Here is a 20,845-nt window from a genome sequence, read left to right as displayed (position 1 = left end):
ATGCAATATGGACCTATTCTGATAGAACTGATTGAAGCTGAATTATATATTTTATGAGAGAAAGAAATTAAAAACTGAACAAATTGGAGTTGGACTGAACTGAAAATAAGATAGAGAGAACAGGCCCTACTAATTTGTTTTACAAAGATAACTAGGTTGTTGCACATTTTTTAAGTTCTTTTATTAAGATAAAGAGTTATAAAATTAATTTATACTAAGACTAAGAGGACGGATTCATAGTATTATATACATTTGGAAGGATTGCATTATTATAATTTTGTCTCACTAAAAAGATAAGAACAAATCAAAATGCTCAAAGACCTAACTACTAGAAAATCGGGACTCGATTAATTAGTCATACGTAGACCATAACATGTGTATAATCAACAAGTCAAGAGGAAAACAAAACTTGTGGAAATTCTGATATGGACTAGTTAGTTACGTAATAAATAGGTTAGACTTTTCAATTTTGGAGTGTTCAAGGTTTACAAAGCTACGCTAAGCCACGTACAAGGCACTAGGCATGCACGCCACATATTCATACTCAGCTGGCACATAATATCTCAGCTATACTCGTTTTAAATTAATTGTACGTTAGCTTTTAATTAATTTCATGTCGCATGATCAACTCAACAAAAAGATCTACGTAGTATAAGAAATTAATATGTTAGAAGATAGATGATTTCTTAAGGAGGCTAAACATTCGGATCATTATATACCTAAAATGGTGTGATGGTCGTCATACTTAGGATACAATTCAATTACGAATCAAGTAATCTGATTCGATCATTCGAGTTATGTGAAGTCTAGAATAGATCGATTGTGAGTTACATAGACAATTTCCTCAAACTTGCTTCCCTCCCTCAAACTAATTAATTAGTATCAATTTTTCTTATTTTGTCTTTGTCATGACCCCTATCTCAAATTCTCAATATTCAAGATCCCCTACATACTTTTGTGTACAGTCTGTATACACCAAATGCATTAGTTTAAAGGTTTCAATCAATGTAAATGATAAGCTCATATACTAACTCCGTTTCATATTAGAGATGATTCGTTCATATTAGTGCAATAAGTAGCTCATTTTTGTAAATATAAAAAATTCAATTGATGCACATAATGTGAAATGGAACGAACAGTATTAACAAATTTCTAACCCACATCACAAGTAAATCCATAAAGGGGCTGCTATATACGCAAAAAAACGTTCAACCTGGCCTAATCATTTTTTTTTTAATGCGATTTGAAATGTTGTAGATAAAGGACATAATTTGCGTTTGAAATAATATACCAAGCAGCCATATTGTTAGACTTATTCATATTTATTATTTATTTTTTAATTATAGTGTGGACTTTTCAGCTACTCCAATTTCCTTATAAATATTGATCTGACCTTTGCATGATAATATAATCTACAATCAAAACTATTAAACTTTGTTCTTAATTAAATTCAATCTCAAATGGGGTTAATAAGCAAACCTTCTGCAGTTGCTACTTTGCTGCTTCTTGCAACATTTCTACCTAGTCTTCAAGTAACAGGTATGCAAAATGCTTAAATATTTGTTATTCTTTAGTTATAGTAGTATAAATTGAACTTAATTAAAACGGTAGAGAAAAAACAATCTTATAGATCTAATATAATTTGTTTCATGTAATGCAGAGGCGCAAATTGGTGTATGTTACGGAAGAAATGGGGACAATCTACCATCCCAACAAGAAGTGGTTACGATGTACAAAAATAATGGAATAACACGTATGAGACTGTATGATCCCGATCAAGGATCCCTCCAAGCCCTTAGAAATTCAAACATAGGGCTAATCCTTGATGTCCCTACCGACAAAGTCATATCACTCGCGAATGCTGCAAATGCAAGGACATGGGTCCAAAACAATGTAGTCCCTTACGCGTCTAATGTGAATTTTCGTTACATTTCAGTAGGTAACGAAATCATGCCTGGTGAGGCCGCGGCAGGATCAGTCTTACCTGCCATGCAAAATGTCCAAAATGCCCTTAATGCAGCTAACTTAGGTGGTAAAATCAAAGTCTCCACAACAATAAAGAGTCAGATCGTTTCGGGTTTCCCACCTTCGAACGGTGTTTTTACATCTTCATCATACATGAATCCAATTGTTAACTTTCTAAAGAGTAACAATGCTCCTTTATTAGCCAATATCTATCCATACTTCTCTTACCTTGGTACTGATTCTATAAAACTAGATTACGCGCTCTTTACTTCACCCAACGTCCAAGTTACTGATCCAAATAACGGTTTGAAGTACCAAAACCTATTTGATGCACTAGTGGACACGGTGTATGCTGCATTGGCAAAGGCTGGAGGCCCTAACGTACCAATTGTCGTATCCGAAAGCGGGTGGCCTTCGGCTGGTGGTGATAGACGTGGTGCTGCTACTTTTGGTAACGCAGGACAGTATTACAAGGGTTTAATAGGCCATTACAAGCAAGGGACTCCCTTGAAGAAAGGAGCAATTGAGACGTATTTATTTGCTATGTTTGATGAGAACAGAAAGAGTGGTGGTACTGAGAATAATTTTGGACTGTTTAGGCCCAATAAGCAGCCCAAATACCAACTCAGTTTCAATTGAAATTTAATTACTCGTATATAGTTTTCTGATATACTTCGTTCGTATAATCGTATGATGTTATAATCATCATAATGAATAAGTGAAATAATGTTACACAGGCTTTGCCTAAATATGTTATAAGTGTTGTATACTTTTACTTGTAATAATGTTATTGATATTATGCCCGTCCAAAAAAAGTACTCCGTATTATTGAAATATTATACACTACTACTGAGCTCATTTAACTATGATAGTATGATACTTCGTATTAATTTTATGACGAGAAATTCGTTCAATATTATTGGAATTTCGGTTGCTTAGGCATTGTGGGCCAAATTGCCCACGTACTTTTTGGGCAGCATGCCTTTTGGGCCACATGCCTTTGGGCCTATAATTATAGAAATGTATGTGTGAAATGTGTATAGAATCGTTCGATATCATTAATATGAATATTTATTTTTGGTGTATAGAGAGTAAAAAAGGACAAGTGATGAGAATTGATTCTAATATCTCTTAAAAGTACTAATTGGATGTTAGTATAGTGGTGATTGGAACTATACTTGCTAGGTTGGAGTAGGACATGTGTTCGATCCCCCACAACAACAATTGGGAGGGGACTGGAAACTAATTTAAAACAAATTAATACACTCTTGTCACTTTCTTTTATTATTTTTTTTAGTATCAAAAGCTCTTTGTTATATAACTACTAGTATATACAAAAACAAAGATAAAATATCACACGTTTCATTTCTTCATTAAAAACTAAAAATTTCACTTTTTTTTCCTATTTTTTTATTTGCCAAAATTCTCTTGAAAAGTATTGTAAAAAAATTATAAGCTACTCCGAATTATATTTTCTTTTCCATTTGGTTATCATCTTTGGTCCATATACATTCAGCTAAGTTTTTTTTTTTTTTAAAGGAATTTTTAACAAATATCCATTAAATTCCTCTATTCTTTTTTATGATTTCAATCTTCAAGTCCACTTTACTTTAGCGTACACCCCATGCATTTGTTTAAGGTTTCGACCAATAATGATGATGATATACACATTACGTATAATCAAATTCTAATTACCCTCGTCACAAGTTAATTAATAAAATGGCTAGTTACTATACGAAAAAAAAACGTAAGTTCAACCTCGCCTAACCAATTAACCATGATTTGTTTTTTAATGCATTTTGAAATATTGTAGATGATAAAGGACATTTTTTGTTTAATGTACCAAGCAATTATGCAGCTAGTAATATTAGTAGACTTTTATTCATACTGATTAATTCTTTTTGAATCATAGTGTGGACTTTGTGCTACTCCAATTTCCTTTAAATATTGCCCTTTTCATAATAATTTAACTACAATTAAAACATAATCTTATCTTAAGCTTAAATATATTTTTTCAATGGAGCTATTAAGCAAACCTTATGCAATTGCTACTTTGCTACTTATTGCAATATTTCTACCTAGCCTTCAAGTAACAGGTATGCCAAATGCTTAATCATTTGTCTTTCTTTAGTAGTATATATAGTAGTAAAGATTTTTTATGATAAATGGAAGCGAATAATAAATTTTATTCATGTTTTCATGTAATGAAGAGGCGCAAATTGGTGTATGTTATGGAAGACTCGGGAACAACCTACCATCCCAACAAGAAGTAGTAGCGTTGTATAGAAACAATGGAATAACACGAATGAGATTGTATGGTCCCGATCCAGGGTCTCTCCAAGCCCTAAGAAATTCAAACATAGGGCTAATCCTCGACGTGCCTAACTCCGAGGTCATATCACTAGGCTCTAATGCTGCAGCCGCAAACACCTGGGTCCAAAACAATGTAGTCCCTTACGCGTCAAATGTAAATTTTCGTTACATTTCAGTAGGTAACGAAATCACGCCTAATGATGCCACGGCAAGATCACTCCTACCCGCCATGCAAAATGTCCAAAATGCCCTTAGGTCAGCTAACTTAGCTGGTAGAATAAAAGTCTCTACAGCAATCATAAGTTCAATCGTGTCCGGTTTTCCACCCTCTGAAGGTGTATTTACATCAGCATCATTCATGAATCCAATTGTTAACTTCCTAAAAAATAATAACGCTCCTTTATTAGCCAATATTTATCCATACTTTTCTTACCTTTACACTCCATCTATAAACCTAGATTATGCACTATTTACTTCGCCCAACGCACAAGTTACCGATAAAAATAACGGTTTACAATACCAAAACCTATTTGATGCACTAGTCGACACGGTGTATGCTGCATTGGCAAAGGCTGGAGGCCCTAACGTACCAATTGTAGTGTCCGAAAGCGGTTGGCCTTCGGCTGGTGGTGATAACCGTGGTGCTGCTACGTTTAATAATGCTCAGACGTATTATAGGGGTTTAATAGGCCATTATAGGCAAGGTACACCTTTGAAGAGACAGGCAATTGAGATGTATTTATTTGCAATGTTTGATGAGAATCAAAAAGGTGGTGCTACTACTGAGAACAATTTTGGATTGTTTAGGCCTAATAAACAACCAAAATACCAAATTAATTTCAATTGAAAACTATTTAATTAGTTTTCGAATATGTAATTTTATACTATACATAATGAATAAATGAAATATAATACAAGGGCATAGCCTAAAGATGTAATAAAATATGTGTATGTTTTTTTTTATTTGATGAAAAGATGTAAGTCATGTAACAAAATATAATAGTTGAACAAAATGTTATGTTATTATTAATATTATGTATTACTACGTGATATTAATTCTTACTACTGTATAATACAAATCTTGTGAAATTTATGTTGGTTCACCATATAGTCCACATTAATATTTTGTAAATTCTTTTTGTCAAAAAAAAAAAAATAATAAAATAAAATAAAATAAAAATTGTTCAAATTTTTGAGGAGAAGTTTTTCAACATCATTGCTATTTCGATGGCTAAATATAATGGGCCGAATTGCCCGTATACTCTCTGGGCCGCATGCCTTTTGAGTATTTATCCACACTTTTTATTTTTGTAAGAAACACACTTGTATTATTATTATGACTTTATTTTTATTCTTTTTTTTATTATTATGACTCTTTAATTAATATAACTTTAATAATTGTCTATATAAAGTAGCATGTGAAAAATGAAATGATCGACTTCAAATAAACCTCCTCCAATGGCTGCCGCTACCTCGCTGCTCATCACATCATTCATATTACTTGGTCTACATCTTACAGGTATCTTTGATTTTGCCTATTATTGTGTCAGTGAGTAGTAACATTTTTATGAATCGGAGGTAGTAATTGATTAATATTGATTAATATTTATCTATCCGTGTATTTCATGTTAAATTCGAGTCATCTTATTTTTTTCGTGTAGATATTATCAGCTCTAGATTCAATTCATAGGCTCTATGGTAAAATATATATCTAATATGCTTTAAAGTTGTACATATATGTGTCAAATAACAAGTTTTTATTGCAAAAATGTAACATAAATATTACATAAATCTCATTATCTCATCTAAATTAGCTAAGCAAGCTTATGGAAACTTGTACTAATGATGATCAAAATGTATTGTAGAAGCGCAAATTGGAGTATGTTATGGAAGGAAAGGAAACAACTTACCAAGCGGAGAAAATACAACACAACTCTACGACTACTACGGCATAGAAGCAATGAGACTCTACGAGCCCGATGAAACGACACTCAAAGCCCTACAAGGAGCAGGCATCAAGCTCATGTTGGGTGTCCCTAATGAAGAAATTGAATGTATGGCGTGTGATCAACCCACCGCCGATGAATGGGTTCAGGACAACGTCGTCCCCTATGTAGAATTTATCAAATACATTGTTGTCGGAAATGAAATCCATCCGTCTGACCAACCAGCCTCATCAGTCGAACCAGCTATGCAAAACATATTAAATGCACTAAATTCTAACAATATAACTAGTGATATAAAGGTTTCAACGGCCATTGACACGAGTTTAATCATAAACTCGTATCCACCATCTAATGCCGAATTTAAAAACTTATCATATGTTGGCCCAATAATAAACTTCTTAACAATTAATGAATCGCCTTTGTTGGTAAATATTCAACCCTACACAACTTATATGAATGATCCGAAAAATATTAGACTAGACTTTGCGTTATTTACTGCTTGTGGGATTGTATTTACGGATGAAAATAGTGGTAAAAATTATCAGAATTTATTCGACGCAATATATGATGCAGTGTATGTAGCAATAGAAAAAGTTGTTACAAATGCACCTAATGATGAGTACACCTATTCAGTCGATAATGGTCGTAGGCACAACAAGAGGCACAAGCCACCTAGGGTGGTGATCTCGGAAAGTGGGTGGCCGTCGAAAGGTGGATTTGGTGAAAAAATAAAGATGAAGCCTAGTAGAAAAAGGCACCACCAAACGAACGGGGGCTTAGAGTGTGGAGGGGAGTTACATAACGGAGTGGAAGAGGCCGCCACACCGGAAAATGCAAAGACTTACTACACCAATTTGATCAAACATGTTAAGAAGGGGACTCCTTTGACACTAGGTCAAGAGATTGAAACATACTTGTTTGCAATGTTTGACGAGGATCAGAAACCCGGGGATGAATCGGAGCGTTCTTACGGCCTTTTTACACCCGATCAACAACCTAAGTATGGCGTACTCGACATTTGTTGATCGATATTTATTACCTATATGTAGGTATGTATAATTGCAAAATAAGTATCTTGATAATGTTGTGTGCATTAGGAGTTTCCCTAACGAGAAAGGTTTTCTAAATGTCGTGGCCTTATTCTCGAACTTTAATAAAGATAAGTGCTTGAATTGGTATAATTTTGTGTACTAATAATTAGCTAACATGATTTCTAAGTAATATAAGTTGTAACCATATCATAAATCAAGCATATTAATTACGTACTCATAAAAATATCCCAAAATAATTGATCGATGATAATTCTAAAATTTTTCTTATTTTAACGTTTTATATTGTCACACAATCATCAATCAAGAAGAACTTTGTGTCGAAAAATTACCTCGAAAAATCTTTATTAATAGTGAAGATTAATAATAGATTTTGTTATATATGGTGGTGATGTGAACCAATAATATAAGTGATACATAAAATAAGACGTAATATATAATGGAACTGAGATTTTGAACTCGATTTAGACACTAATACAATTGTTAATGTATTATGCCAAGTTGATCTTAAACAAACCACTAGATAGTAAATAGACAGGTATAAGGCTTATTTAATTTAATTGGAAACATTATATCGTTAGAGATATGATATTTAAACTATAATGTACACTTATGTATATATTGCTCTTATATTTTATGGAGCACAAATTTTTGTATGTGGCTGGCCACACGGTGTGGCCAGCCACAATTTTTTTTTATTTTTTTTGTAAAATACTACAACTCTTCTCTCTCCTTTTTTTTCTTAGCTTCTTTTCCAAGTCAAATCACACATCACCAACAATCATATCTCTACTCCACCCATTTTCTCTCTCCTCTCTTCTTAGCTTCTTCTTCAAGCCAAACCACACATCACCAACAACCATATCTCTACTCTACCAATTTTCTCTCTCCTTTTTGCTAAATTGCTACAATTAAAGTCCGAAATTTCCGAAATTGTAGAAATTGGGTGTCAAATTGTTGTGAAAAATTGTGATTAATTATCCTTAAGATCATGAACAACATTTGAGGTAGTGAAATTGATGAGAACCAAAGAAATTTGAGCTCCTTTTCTTCGTGGAATCTCAAATCGAACATTCTACGTCAAAAATTGTAGGGTGTTACTAATTTGGTCAGGGGTTACTTGTAGGGTGTTACTGGTTTTGTCATGGGTTACTTGTAGGGTGTTACTGGTTTGGTCAGGGGTTACATGTAGGGTGTTACTAGTTTTGGTCAGGGGATACTTGTAGGGTGTTACTGGTTTTGGTCAGGGGTTAGGTTACTTGTAGGGTGTTACTGGTTTTGGTCAGGGGTTAGGTTACTTGTAGGGTGTTACTGGTTTGGTCAGGGTTACTTGTAGGGTGTTACTGGTTTTGGTCAAGGGTTACTTATAGGGTGTTACTGGTTTTGGTAAGGGGATATTTGTAGGGTGTTACTGGTTTTGGTCAGGGGTTAGGTTACTTGAAAGGTGTTACTGGTTTGGTCAGGGGTTACTTGTAGGGTATTACTGGTTTTGGTCAGGGGTTAGGTTACTTGTAGGGTGTTACTGGTTTGGTCAGGGGTTGCTTGTAGGATGTTACTGGTTTTGGTCAAGGGTTACTTATAGGGTGTTACTGGTTTTGGTAAGGGGATATTTGTAGGGTGTTACTGGTTTTGGTCAGGGGTTAGGTTACTTGAAGGGTGTTACTGATTTGGTCAGGGGTTACTTGTAGGGTGTTACTGGCTTTGGTCAAGGGTTACTTGTAGGGTGTTACTGGTTTGGTCATGGGTTACTTGTAGGGTGTTACTTGTTTTGGTCGGGGGTTACTTGTAGGGTGTTACTGGTTTTAGTCGGGGGTTACTTGTAGGGTGTTACTGGTTTGGTATGGGGCCTATAAGCAACCTTTTTTTTTTTTTTTTTTGAAACCAACCTACAAGCAACCCTTGAATAAGTAACAAGTAACCATTGAATAAGTAATTCATACAACTAACCTTTGAAGTAACCCTTGAATAAGTAACTCATACAAGTAACCCTTGAATTAACCCATAAAAGTAACCCTTAAAAAAAAAAGTAAATTAACCCATAAAAGTAACCCCTAAAAAAAAAGTACCCTTGAAAAAAAAAAAATAAGTAACTCCTGAAAAAAAAAATACAAGTAACCCTTGAATAACTAATCCATACAATTAACCCCTGAAAAAAAAATACAAGTAACCCCTGAAAAAAAAATACAAGTAACTCTTGAAAAAAAAAAAATACAAGTAACCCCTGAAAAAAAAATTACAAGTAACTCTTGAAAAAAAAAATACAAGTAACCCCTGAAAAATACAAGTAACCCTGACGAAACCAGTAACCCCGTTATGCGCGTGAACAGTAACCACGTTATGCGCGCGTCAGAATCCGTTATTTTTACAGACTTGGCAGCAGGCCACACGGTGTGGCCTGCTGCACCAAAAAAGCTCTGTTTATGGAGTACTCTTTATGATATTCCAAATATAAAAAATCAAAAAACTTTTTAATACTTGTACTGTGTAGTTAATTATAATGGCTACTAAATTTTAAACTGAATTAAGATCAATCTTTTTTTTTTTTAGGGATTAAGATCCATCTTTAGCTTGCATGCAATGTTATGTTTTGGCTGTAATTTAATTTCAATATGACTTCTAAAACATTTTTCTTGATGTTCAACGTATTTACACTCAATATTGACAACATTTTTAGACCTTTTTATTATTATTTTTATTTTTTTAGAGAGCCACAAGGACGGGTGATAGAAATCGATCCTAAGATCTCTTGGGATCGAGAGAAAAACTCTAACCAGGCCACTTGAGGGTATTAATTGTTTACTAGCAATTATACGTAGATAAGATATTTTAGCATGCAAATTTTGTGGACATTAGACTTAATGACTTATTGAGCACTCCCACTTAAGAAGGCTAGTGTACACATTTACAAGTAGGCCATCCACCTACATTTCCACTATATACTCTGAACTTGTTCAAGAATGTCTACTTACATGCTAAGACGACAAGAAGTAATAAGATCTAAGCTAGCTACCACCACTATACAACTTGACTTGCTAAACTATATACTGAGGGATAACTCAAGTGGTTAGAGCTTCTCTCCCGATTTCAAGAAATCTTGGTATCGATTCTCACCCCCGCCCTTGTGGCTCTCTAAACACCAAAATATATATATATATATATATATATATATATATATATATATATATATATATATATATATTTTAAAGAGAAACGATATCATTGATTATTATGCTGTCAGCTCAACTTTTATGCCAAACTAGCAAGGGTTTATACATTCCAATTGGCCGCCCCTTGATTCAACTCGAATACTAATTCATCATCGGGTGGCTAAATGGATAATAATTAAATACATTTAGGACATTTTTCTGTCAAGACTAAATTTAATAATCTGCGGCTCACGATTAGCTTTCTAGTACTCCCTTTGTCCCTAAACATTTGACACAATTAACTTTATACACATGTCAATGCAAAAGTTTGATTTTATCTTTATATACTACCTCCGTTACATATTATTTGCAACGATTTGACATAAAGTAGAGAGAAAAAATGTTTAATCGTTGCAAATAATATGTAACGGATGTCGTATAATTAAATATTAATGAAAATTATTTTTAAAATTATATTATTTAACTTTATATTAATACCTATCTAACAATATATTTTTTTGATAAAATATACTACCTCCGTTTCTTTTGAGTTGACACGTATTCCTTTTTAGGAAGTTTTTTTTAGTTGACACGTTTCCTTTTGGGGTAACTTTTTTACTTTGTATTTACAAGTCACCTCACCTGCTTTTTCATTCTCTCTCACTCTCTCTCCTCTCCTTAATATATGTGCCTAAATCAAACACGTCAACTAAATAAAAACGTAAGAAGTATATTTTTATTATGTTAGTAAAAATTTATGGTCAAAACTAATATATAAATAGTGAAAAAAGTCCAACATCCCAAATATTTTGAGACGGAAGGAGTATGTATGGTGAGAATTAATAAATTAATGGGTAGAACCCAGTACAACTTTTGAAATTATATATTAAGGGGTGGAACCAAGTATATGTACCTAGAGTTAGTATATGGAATAACATCAGCTTAAGCGGGTGTATAAAGTAGTACCAACTTTCATACCTTTTTATAGTGCACTTTTATAAAGACCGTGCAAATATCAAGTGAATTGAACTTTCAAAAACCTATTTAATTGTGATGATAGCTAGTACTATACATTAGTAGGAATAGTAGCTCTTTTTTTATTTGTACACGCTCGACCACTACTCTTGAGTTGTGTCGCATACATAATCCATAACCCTTTATAAAAGCCAAATTGGGGTGGGGAATTTTTGCTTTTAGGATTTTCCTTATGAACAGTGTGAGGACGGATTTGCCCCTGTCACATTTTTTTTTTGTTATGCTGCAATGGTTCTCTTCCTTTTTTGCCCTCTTGCTTTCTTGCTGCTTCTTTCTTTACAAAAAAATAATTCTTTTTGGTGTGCTGGCAGGTGATGGAGGTACACGTGTGGTGACAAGTTGAAGAGGTGGTAGATTGAAGATGTTTACACGTGGTTTTATGAAGACAATCAAGTTTAGCTTAGGATTAGTGCATAGAGAAAACTACTGATTTTCTTGATATGTTTTGTGTACTTATGATTTTGGTTTTGCTTGTAATCTTGAATCAAATTGCATAAAAATATTGGGTTTGATGTTGGGTTTGCTTGTCAATGTATAAAATGATTTACACATTGTATTAAATCTTCATCTCATTATTATCTCATTATGATTGTTTTGATGCATAACTATATAATATTGCTTGTAAAATGTATAATTTAAACATTTTGATTAGCATGGTCTTATTGTTTTATTATTAGTCGGGAATTTCTGATTGTATGTCATTTAACATTGCTGTTAGAGAATCTTCATCTCATTATTATCTCATTATGTTTGTTTTTGATGCATAATTATATAATATTGCTTGTATAATGTATAATTTAAACATTTTGATTAGCATGGTCTTATTGTTTTATTATTATTAGTTGAGAATTTCTGATTGCATGTCATTTAACATTGCTGTTAGAGAATTGCTTAACATTGCTGTTAGAGGATTGCTAATGAATTTGTACAGAATATTGGATTAATACTAATTACTATTTTTGTATTATGTACTACTGATGAATTTGTATTATGTATGTCTTTGGTTTCAAAAAAAAGTTCTATTGTAAAAGGGGTGTAGATAATAAGTAATGTAGCCCATTATATTGTGGTTATTTGGCTATTAGCTGGATAATAAGATGAGGTGCAGAAAGAGATTGTTTTTGGGAGTTCCAAGTAAGGTGCAGATGCTTATCCAGTGGTTATTCGGCTATAATCTAGATATTAAGGTGGGTTGCATCTCCCAAGTTATTATTCAGTGGATTTTCAGGTGTCTTCGCATGCTACTTGATCTTATGCTGTGGTGTTGCCATGTATAAAAGCCACTTATGTTACGGTGACTAATTACCAAAACAAAGGCAAGAAAAAGGGGAAAAAAAACGGGGGGGTGAAAGGAAAATATTAGAATTTGGTAAGAACATATTAGATTATTTTCAATTATTATGCTATACAATGTTCACTAATTTGACTTAAATTGCACAGCATTGTACAGAAACAATATTGTTTTACCTCTTGATGTACTGCTCTGATATCACATTAAAATTGGGCTCAAATTATTGACTTTCAAAGAACAAATTCATTGATAACCAAAGCTTGTACTGATTGAACTTGCAATATGGACTTTTGATTATTTTTGTTTATGAATTTAAGGGGTTTATGGATGGACAAATTTATATCTGGTTTTGATGCTTCTATTTGTTATTATATCAGATGATGATTTGATCATTGTTTAGATTAGCATTATTTTGATAATTGCTTAGTCTTGATCTTTTAAATTAATAATATTGTTATAGTGCATATTTGTTGGTATATATTATGCAAATAATTTTGTTGGTTTTATTATGCTGACTGTTTTTAGTTTGTTTACCTTTTTTTTTTTTTTTGTGCTGGTTATGTGGGATGCTATGTAAATAATTTTGTTGGGTTGATTATTGTTTTTGTTTTTTTAAATTTTTAATTTTTTTGTTTTTTTTTTTTAGGTTCTGATTATGGTCATTGCTTTGTTTTGCTATGTTGTAATCTATTGTTTTGCTTATATTCTGGGTTGCTTAAAGGATATTTGGTTAATTTGTTCTTTGTTGTTTTTGGTTGTTTATGTAGGTATCCAGCATCTAAGGTGGCAGTTTTTGGTGCTTCAGAACTTGCTGTATGTGTTTATGCTTTCTTATTTGTGTTGCTATTTAGATTAATCTGAATAAGGTGTGATTGTGTTACAGTATATCTTGATTTGTTTAGGGTTTTTGTCTTCTATGTTCTTATAGTGCTATGATATGTTAGTTTGATTGCTGTTAGTAGGTATGCATGTGTGGTTACCATAAGGATTATTTGTTAAGGGTGTGGTCGGGTTTATATAGTGAAGCTATGTGTGTACATTAGAGCATTTCTAAGGGTTATAAGTTGCTTAGGTGATGTTTTGTGGCTGCTTAGCTTCTGATGGTATACATTGATCATGGCCACAGGTTATGGGGACAAAGCCATTGAAAGTTGCCATTTCTTTTCAATGCTTGTTGAATCAGGTTATTGATTTCCTAAAGCTAGCATCACCTGTTTACCGTTTAACTGGTGAATCTGGGAATGCTGTTGAACTTTCTATTGTGACTGGTTGTATTCTCTCCCCTTATACGTTTGAGGGTGGCTCTGCTCTGACCTTGGATGCTTCCCGTGAAAATGCTGCTGAACAAGCTGTTCGTTTTTTACGAGCAGACTATGGGTTGCTGATTCATGATTTAACTGCTGATGCTATGTATAGGCTTGATTTATGTGCTTTTCTTTATGAGATGAAGCGCATTGCATTGAACTCGCTGAATAAGCCTTTGCCAAAGGGTGTGGCTAAGTGGCCTGTTCCGCCAGCCAAGCTTACTGGAGATAAGTGCATATGCATTGACTACATAGATGTGCTGCGTGTTTTGGTTGTTGCAACTAAATCAAGGGTTTCTGGTGTAGAGGTTGCTGAACTTTCTGCAGGAAAGTGGGTGTCTTGGCTAACAGTGTTTTTTGGTGACAATGTTGGTTTGGAATGTGTTTATAGTGCTTTGTCCAGTACTTGCAAGGAAGCAAAGCAAGATGCTGCTAAGCGGGCTGTTAAGGTCTTGCGCATTCGCTACAATGTCGACATAATTGATCTTAATTATGGAAAAGGGGTTTACTCTGGTATTAAGTGTGCATTGGCTAGGGAAAGTTATATGTCAGTGAGGGAACGTGCACTTGGAAAGCAAGGAGAGCTGCATTTAGCTCCTTATATTGGTGAAAGTGACTGCCTCACGCCTCAGTCAGGCTATCATATGATCCCAACTCCTGCCTTACCTCCAGCAGCCCCTGCCAAGCCAAAGACTTATTCTTCATTTGGCCAGCATGCTGCTGCACGCTCTGCTCCAATACCTGATGGCTTATTTGTTCCAGTTCCAAATGACTTGGAAACTGTGTTTAAGCGTAGTAAGATTTAGATTAGCTTGGATTGAAACTTGTAATTCAGCTGGGAATTTGTAGTACTTAATCTAAGAGTCTATGTTAGGTTGGCATAATGTGTTGTTTTTTGTGTGGAAATTGTATTGCTAAGTCATCCCAACTTGCTTTTGCCTTTCTTTGTAGTGTTAGCTAATGGGATGTAATCTTATGGTTTAAGACAGTGTCTTTGTATGCAATGCAGTGTTGCTTTAATTGAATGGAATTATCTATGTTGGTTCTCTCTTTTGTATATCTTGTTGTATTCTTTCATTATTATCATGTTGTACATATTAGTTGCTGTTCTTTTATTTATGCATTCTTATTTCTTTTGAATTTTGCAAGCCTTGCAGAATACGGGCAAACATTAATTTGTTTCAATTCAAGTTGTTGACTCAGTTTATTATTTCATGGGTATGATTTTGGCCTTAATTTAGCCTTTAAAAAAAACACAGATTACATAGAACTTTTCTGTAAGAATTTAAATAGTCCTGTATCTGATTATTTCTAAAATGCTTTAAAAATATATGACAGAAAAAGCTAAAAGTTATGGGACTTACGTAAGGCAGCGTGCTAGCAAACGCTCACTTGCAATTGATGCTCTTTCAGAACTAAGTGGAATCAGGTTGGCCTGAGTTATTAAGTTTGTAGCTTTATATGTGAAATGGTTCAGCACTAAATTACAGTTACATGTTTATTATTGTTAGAGATGGTCAGGTGGTTGACAACAATGCAAAGAAGGCACGCATGAACAATGGCAAGAAAAAGATAAATGCCAATGCAGCTCCTAAGAGCATTGCCATCAATGAGGAAAATTTTCCTCATGAGCAAAATTGCATTATTTGCTTTCCCACCAATGAGCATTACAAAATATGCTCATGAGCATATTGAAATTTGCTCATCCTATGAGCAAAACTGATAGTGAACAGTGACGAGTGGGGCCTACACCAAGCACTAAACGTCATTTTTTTTTTACTTTTCGCACCCTCAAAACGACGAGTTTTGGGGTTTGGTCTGAACAACCATCCTCCAAAACGCGTCGTTTTGAAGGCAGCAAAGCAAAAAAAAAATTACATTTAACGGCTGACAGGGCGCGTCAGTCCAGCCAATAGGAAGCTGACACGCGTCCCTGTCAGCCTGTTCCTCCAATCAAAAAATTTAACCGTTTAGCAACGGTAATTAAATCAAAACGGTAATTTGGCCGTTTTATAATTATTAAAAAAAAAAAAAAAAAAATCACCAACGGTTATATTTTTTTTTTCTCTACAAATAGAGATCCATTTTGACATATTTTGGTATAATTTCAAAAATCACAAAAACACCCAATATTACACTTAATCACATTTCTAGTGATATTTATGTTATAATTTCTAATATAAAGTTGAGAAAGGTTATTTTTTTTTTTTGGTTTATTATTTTTAATTACAGTTTTTAGTACTTTAATTTTTTTCAAAACGTTATTAATGATATTTTAAGTAGCAATATTATTTAATTATTTTTTAGTATAACTACTTTTTTTTCTCAACAAAAAAAAAAAAATTATTTAATTACTTTTTGTAGCACTAGAAATTATTTAAAACGTTATTAACGTTATTCCATTTTAATTTAGGTGTGCCTCTTAAGTAATTATTGTTGTTTATTATACAATATAATGGATCCAAACAACCCTAATTACAATCAACTTGCTCAACATTTTTCTGATTTAGGTGATGATTTCATTAGTAGTCCAAATTTTCAATTATTCCTAGGAAGATTAGGCAACCCTTCTTCTCAAAATTCCGTTCATCAACCAACACCTCCTCAGATTCCCAACAATGAAAACACTTTTTTTGAGCAACAAACTCCTCCCGTTACCGAAGGGAGCAACTCTGAGTACGATCTCAGCCAAGAAGAAGCTGTTCCGGAGACACCACAGTACCCTCCACCACCTCCAAGGATTCCGACCAATCAACCACTTGCCAAAGCGAGTCGCATTTGGTCGGTTGCTGAGGATGAAGCTCTAATTGGGTTCTATCTAGAACTAAGTGATGATGCGCTTCGTGGTACGAGCCAAAAGGCATCCGAACTATGGCGAAAAGTTCATGCAGCTTACTGTAAACTACAAGCTGAGAAACCGCATATTCTCCCGCCAAGACCTTTGAAGAGTTTGGAGACACATTGGAGAAGAATGGCAGCTGATTTGCTACAGTGGACTAATTGCTATGAGGAGGCGGGCAAACTCCCTGAAAGCGGAAGTGGTTACAACGAAGCCGATCGAATTAAACACGCTTCCAAGTTGTTTTATATCTCCTCTAATCCACAACATAATTTTGCATTTTCACATGGAGTGGAAATGGTTAATAAAGATCCGAAGTGGAGGACTAAACTAAGATGGGGTCTGTCAAAGGAGGAAAGAAAGGGTTGCGGTGCCGATGATGAGGAAGATAGCAGTGGAAGTGGGAAAAGGTCTAGGGCGGAGAGTGAGAATGAAATCCGTACTGATGGATTTATGTCCGGAGGATTACCACGACCAGACGGTGTCAAAAAAACGAAGGCTAAGCGTAAGGGCAAAGCAGTTGCTTCCGAGAGTGCAATATTGAGCATTAGTGAGCAGATAAAAGCGTGTACTGAGGTTAGAGAAAGGGAGGCGAATTTACGACAACAACGGTTGGAACTTGATAGAGAAAAGGAAAAGAGGAAGCAAAAATAAGTTGAGTTAGCAGAGAAGAAGATTAATTTTGATATGCTTCAATCACTTTTAGCAAGGACAACACCGCTCACTCCAGCTGAAGAGGCCCACAAGGACGAGTTACTTCAACTAGTCTACGGTAGAAATTGACTGTATTTCCTTAAGTAGTTTATTTTTAATTAGTTGTATTATTTGGTTAGATTTGTTTAATTAGTTTATCTTTTATTAGCTTATCTTTATGTTGTTCAATTTCAATCAGTTTATTTTTAAGTAGTTGTATTCCGAATTTAGATTTGTTTAATTATTTTATCTTTAATTAGTATATCTTTATTTTGTTCAATTTTTATGAGTTGTATTCATGTCCCTTGTCTTATTAGACATTGAGTAGTCATATGTATTTCATGTCAGTTGTATAAATGTATTTTGAATAGTCAAGATTCTTTTCTGTCTTACTATCTTAAGTGTCATTGAATTGTCAATCATGTTTCATCACTCATTGAGTTGTCAATCATGTTTCATCAGTCATGGAATTGTCATTCATATTTTGGACTTGTCACTGAGTTTTCATGCTTATAAATGATAGTGATACCATCTTAAGCAAATATAATCCAACTCCTCAAAAAATATTGCAAACACCCAAGTAACCAGCAAACACAATGTTTTCCATTAGCTCAACCTCCAGCTCGTCTGATTCTGATCAATACGTTGAATTTGATCATTTAGTTGACGAATTTGTCACAACCCATCTACCAACTTTGTTATATAACAACCAAACACAACACCAACCCGTATCCGATGTTGAATGTGTTCCAGAGCGTAGAGGGGATACGGATAGAAGAGATAGGGAAAAGGGGCATGTTCAATTATTTAATGATTACTTTGCAAGTAATCCAGTTTATAGCGACAAACAATTCCGGCGTAGATTTCGAATGCAACGACCTTTGTTTTGTAGGATTATGAACAAGGTGGTCGAGGGGGATCAATTCTTCCAGCAGCGTAGGAATGCAGCTGGAAGGCTTGGTTTATCACCGTTGCAGAAATGCACCGCTGCGATTAGAATGTTGGCGTACGGTACCTGTCCAGATGCGGTGGATGAGTATCTGCGCATTGGCGAAACTACCTCCAGATTGGCTTTGCAACATTTTTGTCAAGGGGTTATTACACATTTTGAAGCTGAATATCTCAGAAGTCCCACCGACGAAGATTTAAGGAGAATCTTGCATCAAAATGAAATGCGAGGTTTTCCCGGTATGATAGGTAGCATTGACTGCATGCATTGGGAGTGGAAGAATTGTCCTATGGCTTGGAAAGCGCAATACGCAGGCCGTAATAAAAATGCAACCCTCATTCTAGAGGCCGTTGCAGATCAAGATTTATGGATTTGGCATGCCTTCTTTGGGATCCCGGGATCTTGTAATGATCTTAATGTCCTTTACCGATCTCCGGTCTTTGATGATGTTCTTCATGGTCGGGCACCTCCAATTCATTTCACCGTGAACGACCATGAGTACAACTTGGGCTATTACTTAGCAGATGGCATTTACCCAAAATGGGCTACTTTTATTCAAGGTATAACACTTCCACAACTTCAAAAGGAAAAATTATTTGCTGATAAACAAGCTGCAGCTCGGAAGGACGTTGAACGGGCTTTTGGGGTTTTACAGGCTCGGTTTGCCGTTCTACGACAACCCTCCCTTGCGTTTAACGAAGACATATTGTGTGACATAATGAAAGCTTGTATCATTATGCACAACATGATTGTCGAAGATGAACGACACAACTATGCTCGGGCCGAAGTTTTAAGAAGGTACTATGAACAAGATCGCCCGCAAATTACAAGACCCACTACAAGTGCTACAGTTAACAATAACGAGCCTTTTGAATTCAATGTTGGAAGACCGCCAAACGTTGATTTCGACACGTACGTCCACAGAAGAATGTCACTACGTGACAGAGACACTCATGTTCAATTAAAAGCGGATTTAGTGGAACACATTTGGCAAAAATATGGCTCTATTAATGAGTAAAAAAAATAAATTTGTCGTAAGATTACAATTTAATAGAGTATTAATCGTACGTTTAAAATCTAGGTTCGTTATTGGTTTGTAGTATTAAATGTATTCGTACGCTAATTAAATTTTATGTTGTATTACATTTATAATTAATTAGCGATTAAATTTCAATATTATGAATGAAAATTTAATAATTGTATTAAATTAAATAAAAGTATAATTGTAATTAGTACCCATAAATATTCATTTAACCAAAACATAATAAATATTAATAGGGTGATGTGTAAGAGAGAGAGGTATTGGTGGGGTATGTGAAAAAGTAGGAGAGAGATTGATGAGCATTTTTTTTTTGCTCACTAGTGGGATAAATTTTGCTCACTAAAAATGCTCATGAGCAAATTTAGTTGGGAAGAGAGAGAAAGTGGGTAGAGAGAGAATGAGGAGAATTTTTTTTGCTCACTAGTGGGGATGCTCTAAGCAGCCTAATTCAAGGAAATCCAGTGAGATTTTTGATCTGGCATTGTTTTTGCTTAAGTGTTATCTGTTTAGTCATTGCTAACCTATGATTTACAATGTTATAGAGGGAGCAATCAATGGGGATAATCAGGTGGCTGACAATATTATGAGGAAAGCGTGTACTAATACTAAGAAGAAGAAAAAAACAGTTTCAGGACAGGAAGTTAAACAATCTTTTCCAAGGAAAGCAAGTAAGTATCTTTGTTTGATTGTGTAAGTTTATAGATGAGATTTGTACTGTGGTTTGTTTGACAGTGTCAGGTTTTTTATTATAGAAGGAGCAATTGTTGTTGTTACTTACTTAGAGCCAATAAATGGATTATCATTAATGGACTCTGTAAGGTTGTCATTTTCCATTAACTATTAATATTAGCTAATAGAATTTACATGTTCTTTGTCTTATTGTTGTGTTTGTATTTGTGACATTAGTGAGGTTGGAGAGAGCAGTGCGCAGGGTGCACTTAGAAATCAAGCTAAACTAGGACAGCTTAAGGAAGCCAAAAAGAAGACACCTGCTCCAAAAAAGAAGAGTATGCATATTAGTTCATTCTTTATTTGATTAGTATATACTATTTGAGTTAGCCAGTTGTTGATTTTTAAATATTGTTTCCAGAAGAACCACTTGCTGCAATTGGCCAGCCACTTCCAACAGCTCCGTTACAGATGGAGGCTCCTCATGTCTGTCTTAAATGCGGAGCTAAGAAATTTCAATATGAATGGCTCCATTTTTGTTGCGGGAATGGAAGTATTAAGATTGCTTCAAACGATTTTCCTCCTGAACTTCATCGACTCTTTA

The 20,845-nt window shown here is 34.4% G+C and overlaps 3 protein-coding genes across 3 annotated transcripts; all 3 read left to right on the top strand.

Moving 5' to 3' along the window:
- Window positions 1-1,414: 1,414 nt before the first annotated feature.
- On the top strand, window positions 1,415-2,811 carry LOC145628471 (glucan endo-1,3-beta-glucosidase-like). Its single transcript, XM_081680768.1, has 2 exons — window positions 1,415-1,539; window positions 1,661-2,811. Exons 1-2 carry the CDS (start codon window positions 1,461-1,463, stop codon window positions 2,602-2,604), a joined length of 1,023 nt encoding a protein of 340 aa, XP_081536894.1. The 5' UTR covers window positions 1,415-1,460; the 3' UTR covers window positions 2,605-2,811.
- Window positions 2,812-3,982: 1,171 nt separating this feature from the next.
- Window positions 3,983-5,204, top strand: LOC145626282 (glucan endo-1,3-beta-glucosidase-like). Its single transcript, XM_081678711.1, has 2 exons — window positions 3,983-4,061; window positions 4,176-5,204. The coding sequence occupies exons 1-2, from the start codon at window positions 3,983-3,985 to the stop codon at window positions 5,123-5,125; spliced, it is 1,029 nt and encodes a 342-aa protein (XP_081534837.1). The 3' UTR covers window positions 5,126-5,204.
- A 532-nt stretch (window positions 5,205-5,736) lies between these two features.
- Window positions 5,737-7,323, top strand: LOC145626281 (glucan endo-1,3-beta-glucosidase-like). The gene is made up of 2 exons (XM_081678710.1): window positions 5,737-5,797; window positions 6,144-7,323. Exons 1-2 carry the CDS (start codon window positions 5,737-5,739, stop codon window positions 7,247-7,249), a joined length of 1,167 nt encoding a protein of 388 aa, XP_081534836.1. The 3' UTR covers window positions 7,250-7,323.
- Window positions 7,324-20,845: the final 13,522 nt, after the last annotated feature.

The sequence above is a fragment of the Chenopodium album genome, chromosome 4, assembly GCF_948465745.1.
Source record: "Chenopodium album chromosome 4, dcCheAlbu1.1, whole genome shotgun sequence".
In the NCBI taxonomy this organism is placed as follows: Eukaryota; Viridiplantae; Streptophyta; class Magnoliopsida; order Caryophyllales; family Amaranthaceae; genus Chenopodium; species Chenopodium album.
This window is presented reverse-complemented; position numbering and strand designations above follow the sequence as displayed.